The 5,992-nt window shown below is 52.8% G+C and overlaps 1 protein-coding gene across 2 annotated transcripts in view; it reads left to right on the top strand.

Annotated features, from left to right (window-relative positions):
* POLR3A (RNA polymerase III subunit A) overlaps positions 1–2,859 on the top strand; it is a 53,001-nt gene extending 50,142 nt beyond the window's left edge. For both annotated transcript variants that reach the window (XM_040485541.1, XM_040485542.1), the window contains 2 exons: positions 404–536; positions 2,231–2,859. In XM_040485541.1, coding sequence (XP_040341475.1) covers positions 404–536; positions 2,231–2,379 — 282 coding nt within the window. In that variant the 3' untranslated portion in view covers positions 2,380–2,859. The remainder of the gene's footprint in view (positions 1–403; positions 537–2,230) is intronic.
* The last annotated feature ends 3,133 nt before the right edge of the window (positions 2,860–5,992 follow it).

Raw genomic sequence — 5,992 nt, 5'->3', positions numbered from 1 at the left:
TCTCCCTCTCTCTCTGCCCCCCGCCCGTTCATGCTCTGTCTCTCTCTGTCCAAAAAATAAATGAACATTAAAAAAAAAAAAAAAAAAAGAAACTCTCAAATTATTTGACTTTGGAGTTCTTTGAGCCATAGTAAACATCTTCAGAAATACTCTTTTTTAAAATTAGGTCTTTAATTCTAGCTCTCAGTTCCTAGTTCTCTCTTCCAATGACACGTGGTCATGAGTGTAAGGGTCCGTGTCGCCGTGGGGTACGGGCGGGACAGATGGCCGTTAGGGTCCTGTTCACACCTGAGACTGACCTGAACTGCCACCTCGCTGACCTCTGCTTATTCTGTTGATGGGGTTGCTTTGGGCCTTTGTAAGGGGCGTGAGTACCAGCCTGTCCTCTCCTCTCCTGATGCAGGGTGAAGTCCTGGGCATTACGAGGTTTGGTCTGGCCAAGATGAAAGAGAGTGTGCTGATGCTGGCCTCCTTTGAGAAGACAGCCGACCATCTCTTCGATGCTGCCTACTTCGGGCAGAAGGACTCCGTGTGTGGTAGGTTTGGTGTCTCTAGGAGCTTCACCAGAGGCCCTTGTTGATAGCTTATCTCGTGGGCTAGGGCTTCCCAGGAGGTGAGGGAACTGAGTAGGCAGAGCTTTTATTTTTTGAGAATAAAATCACAGATGATCTTTTTTTCTCCAAAGCCTGGCTGTGGCACCCTGCGTCCCTCCCTCTCTGTTACATGGCTCCTCTGTCAGTACAGACGGCTTTGGGGCCAAGAAGAAAAGATCAACCTTGGGCACCAAGGAATTTTCTCAACCTTGGAGTTGCAGTCAGCCACTCTGATCCTGCGCCCTCTGTGTGGTGCCTGGGCTGACAGGAGAGGGACAGCGTCCAGCGCCCCTGCTGTCGTGACCCCCCGGGAAAGAGCCGCCGGGCCCAGCACCGTGCGTGCACTTCCTTCAGCACATGTGTGAGGTGCAGGTATTAAACCCTGCATAGGCGAGAAGAAGAAACTAACTTGCTTGCTGACAGGTCTCACCCTACACCGGCCTCCTCCCCCTGCTATGCAGTGCATCTCTGATGACAGCCTGGGAGAGGAGAGCTGTGGGGGAGCCATCACGACAGTGCCCGCTGCCCAGCTGGCTCTTCCCTGAGTCCCAGCACTGAGGGCCTGCTGTTCTCTATCCTTTCTCATGCGAGACCCTGCAGGCCCAAGGCGGGAGTCCCCGGGGGACTCAGTAGCCTGCCCAAGGTCACATTCTCATCTGGCCCAAGCAGGGATGCCCAGCCTGGCTGCCGTCCCCGCCACCAGAGCTCTGCTTCCTGGCGGTCGTTTCCCGTCTCCTCTCCCAGTCTCAGGTGGATTTGCCAAACAGGTGGCAGTCAGGTGGGGGTGCCCATCAGGGTAGACACCTCTGCTTTTTTCGTTCCTAAGGCTAACTCTTCCTCCTTTCGGAAGGGACGCAGCTTGCAGATAGAGGGACAGAGAAATTACTACATCGTTTTTAAGATAATGAATGGTCAGAGGAAAGAAAAGGGAGCAGAGATTGGGGCAGGAGAACAGGGCAAGGCAAGGCAAAAGTAAGAGCAAGCATGCTTGACGATGGGACTGACAGCCAGCACGCACCCCACACACTGCCACCTCTCTCCATGCCGACCGCCTCCAGGGCCTGGCGTGGTCACACCATTCCCACTCTGAAATCTCCCCCTTCCTCGTCCTTTAATGTTGCTAATTCATTGTCAACCCTCACATCGGTTGGTCTTTAATTGGGTGGTTGTCTCTCTGGTCTCCTGGTAGCACAAAGCCCAGAACACAGTAGGCAGGCACTCATTATGGAAGCAGAAGCCTGATCCAAAGTTGGAGTGGAGTTTAGAGAAGGAATCTGCCCCATCACCTCACTCCTGTGTCTGTGCAGGAGCCTTGTCTTCTAAGTGCGTCTGGTTAGGGCTGTGGGTTTCCAAGGCACAGGTGTGCTGTTAGGCCTGGCCCAGCCCTGACCCCGAGCACAGGGAACAAGTTTCTGCTGCTGTTTCCAAGGGGATTGGCATCTACCGACCGTCAGCCTGGTTGCTTTTCTTCTAGGCCCTAAGTTAAGGAAATATTGGGTGGCTTGGTGTTTCCTGAGCATCATTCAGTATCCTTGCTGTCTACGTGAAGGCGTGCCTACAGACAGCGGGGACCTGCTGGGCTGTGAGCCCACCCCTGTGTTGAAAAGCCCTCTCATCCCCTTTCTGGTTGGTTTCAGGGGTGTCTGAATGCATCATCATGGGGATCCCCATGAACATTGGAACTGGGCTCTTCAAGCTGCTACACAAGGCCGACAGGGACCCAAGCCCTCCCAGGAGGCCCCTGATCTTCGACACAAATGAATTCCACATCCCCCTTGTCACATAGTCCAGGGAAGAGGGGACCATTCCTGACCTTGGCTCCTTGTCCCGTCTGGAAAGGGTCGACATTGGCGGCCGATCTGGAGAGCTTGTGCTTCCTGAGACAGACCCTGACATCCCCACCGTGCTGCCAGGTACCCCAAAGTCACGTGGTTTCTTCCCGGGTGCCACGGCATGCAGCCGGCATGCACCCCAGGAGCAGCTCACCAGTGGCGCTGATCACACCACGGTGCATGGTTGGGAGAACTGAGGTTTGTCTGTCTGTTTGAAACCCTGGAGTCACGAGGAGACCCCGGCCAGGCATCTTTGTCCTTCTCACTTCACCCATCACACCATGACCCAGAGCCAGCTATAAGCCTCACGGTCAGGGCATGTTCCTGGTTTTTCTGTCCCTCAGTCATGCTAGAATCTCTCAACATGGCCTACTCATGTAAATGTTATCACTATTATTTATTTGTTCAGTAAAGAGTCTCGTTATTTGTTATTATTTTGGCTTTACTTTCAAAACCAGGAAGCTATAAAAACTAAGAGAGCCAGCATCAAAGTATCATGGGAAAAACTGGTTAACCAAAGGGACCAACTAGGATTTGTAACCAAGTTGAAACTGTTATGAGGCCCCAATACTCTGAAACATCTTTAACAGACACCCCTGGCCACCCCATTGTTTTTGTTTACCTCTGACCCCCGTAGGGGGAGTCTCTGCCTTGTGACAGGAGTCAGACCCTCCTTTGTGGCCAATAGAAGCCTTGCCAAAGTTTGGAGCCCGCTGAGGTGGGGACTGTCAGTGTACATGGAGGTGATGCATGAGGCTGGTCCAGGCCCCTGCACTGCCCGGGTGGCGACCACACCCCCTGAGGTATGTGTGCATTTGCCCTGCCTCCCACATCCAAAGAGCAAGCAGGGCAGGTGCAGAGCTGTGGCCTAAAAAGTGCCCCGGGGGCTGCGGTGGGATAGGGCCCTCCTGGGTACAGACAGGCATCCTCCTTACATACAGGTAAGGGGTGAATGGGCCACCCAGACAGGAAAGGAGGACCACATGGGGGTGGAGTGTCAGAGCTGGCGGTGTGCCCCATTTGGCAATAGCAGGCTACTCAAAGGGTAAATCTGTAACAATCGAAAGCACCTGTCAGGCTGGGAGGAGAGCCAGCAGGGTATCCCAGGAAAACCCACGTTTAATTGCCTTCTTGGTGTTCTGCTGGTGACTGCACCATCACTGGTGGGTTTTCCAGGGCTTGAGATGGGGTTTTGTGCAACAGAGGAAAGAAATGGATATAGCATGTCTCAGAGAGCAGACGGTTTTACTGCTGGAGACTGCGGTGCTTTGTACTGAATTAGCTCCTTAAGATTGGGCCAGGGTCACGGAGAAGAGTGATGATGGCCGCAGCTCTCTACTGTCTCTGGAGAATGTTCTGTGAAGTCTGCTCTCCTTCCCCTCCCTGTCCAGGGCCAAGTCCCACTGATCTGATTCTTACCTCCTCACCAGAGGCTTGGGAAACCAAGGCTGTTTAGTTGGAAGTGAGATGGTAGTGAAAAGTGGGGCTTTGACCCTACTTCCTGGCTCCATGTACCTGAGAAGGTCTACTTCCGAAATGATGTCGCCATTCTCTCATTGTATCCAGCCGCTGGAAGAAACAGCAGCCCAAACTGAAGACGTAGGAGTTTATTGTTGAGTAAGAAGATGGTGTGGCTGATTGAAGAGGCGGATGTGGTAAAAGTAGGGGAGGGGGGCCAGGCCCCCCCCATCTACCTCTTTACCACTCAGTCAGTTAAGCATCCAACTTCAGCTCAGGTCATGATCCCATGGTTTGGGAGTTCAAGCCCCGCTTGAGGCTCTCTGCTGTCATTGCAGAGCCCGCTTTGGATCCTCTGTTCCCCTCTGTCTGCCCCTCCCCTGCTCTCTCTCTCTCTCTATTCTCTCTCTCTCTCTCTCTCTCTCTCTCTCTCTCTCTCTCAAAAATAAACATTAACAAGCAAAGAAAAGAGAAAGTAAAGAAGATACACAGAATTCAAGTAGTATTACACAGAACTATGCTTGGCTTCCTCGGACATTCCCTAGCTGGTTCCCCCAGTTCTGAGTTCATGCTGCTGGGGTATATTTCATATAACCACTCGTTCTGGGGTCTGTGTTAGAATGAATGCTTTCTCTCCCATACTGAAGTGATTCTGAATTCAGCATTCTTGACCTGAGCGTTTGGCCATTCTCTGGCTTAAAATTCTGTTAAAATTAGTTTGGCCCTGTGGTCTCCTTGCACCCATGAGGTTGACTTAGGAACTCCTCTTTAGGTGAAAACTCACTTTTCAGGTTCTACCTCCCACCCCTGTATCTCTGACCTAAGCTAGCCTGGTTCGTGACACAGGTGAAGCCTGTCAACTGGCTTGTTCAGGGTTGTCGCCTGTTTCACATTCTGTGTCTCCCTCTCTCTCTGCCCCTCCCCCGTTCATGCTCTGTCTCTCTCTGTCCCAAAAATAAATAAACGTTGAAAAAAAAAAAATTGAAACGTCACCACGGGCACCGCTCCTCTCGCACAACCTGCAAAGAAACCTCAGAGCCACACCACCGCCTTCCTGAAAACCGGCCTGCCCAGAGGCAGAACTGCTGGAGTGCACAAACGCAGAGGAAAGATGACGCGCGCTGCCGTGAACAGTAGAGACGATCCCGCCGGGAGCCGCGTCCCGCTCGAGCCAGTGCTCTGGGTGCCCTCAGGAGATGTGTGTGACTGTGCTGCATGAGGGCACGGGCCACGTGTGGGTCAGCGTGGCGCCTGGGAAGAAACCACATGTCTTTGGGGTGCCTGGCAGCCCCCGCCCTGCTCCCCACCGTGGGTGCCGTAGTGGGCGTTCACCTCTCCCCGAGGGGTCACCCGCCCTGCTCTGGCACTGGGCCATGGGCAAGCACGGAACTCGGACCCCAGATCCACGCGGCAGTGTCCTCCAGAGCAAGCTCAGTACGCGGTTAGGATTTTTCTGTGTGCCTGTTCGGAAGAAATAAGAAAAACACATTTACTTTTTTTTTTTTTTTTTTGTAATGTTTACATATTTTTGAGAGACAGAGCATGAGCAGGGGAGGGGCAGAGAGAGAGAGGGAAACACAGAATCCGAAGCAGGCTCCAGGCTCCAAGCTGTCAGCACGGAGCCTGACGCGGGGCTCAATCTCACAGACCGTGAGATCGTGACCTGAGCCAAAGTCGGACGCTCAACCGACTGAGCCACCCAGGCGCCCCAAGAAAAAACACATTTAAATTGTGTCCTCCAGGGGCGCCTGGGTGGCTCAGTCGGTTGAGCATCCGACTTCGGCTCAGGTCACGATCTCACGGTCCGTGAGTTCGAGCCCCGCGTCGGGCTCCATGCTGACGGCTCAGAGCCTGGAGCCTGTTTCAGATTCTGTGTCTTCCTCTCTCTCTGACCCTCCCCCGTACATGCTCTGTCTCTCTGTCTCAAAAATAAATAAACGTTAAAAAAAATTTTTTTTTTTTTAAATTGTGCCCTCCATATTAACAAATTCGTATTTCTGACTAGTCCTTTGCCCTTTTTACACCTCTTGTACAAGGGGATTAAATAGCTGTCATCAGCTCAGTTACAGCCCCCTGCTTGTTCAGCACTGTGGGGGTGGGAGAGACATT

This window comes from Herpailurus yagouaroundi, unplaced genomic scaffold, assembly GCF_014898765.1.
Source record: "Herpailurus yagouaroundi ecotype Mexico unplaced genomic scaffold, PumYag 163, whole genome shotgun sequence".
NCBI classification, from domain to species: Eukaryota; Metazoa; Chordata; class Mammalia; order Carnivora; family Felidae; genus Herpailurus; species Herpailurus yagouaroundi.
Note: the sequence above shows the minus strand (reverse complement) of the source record. Positions and strands in the feature narration are given on the sequence as shown.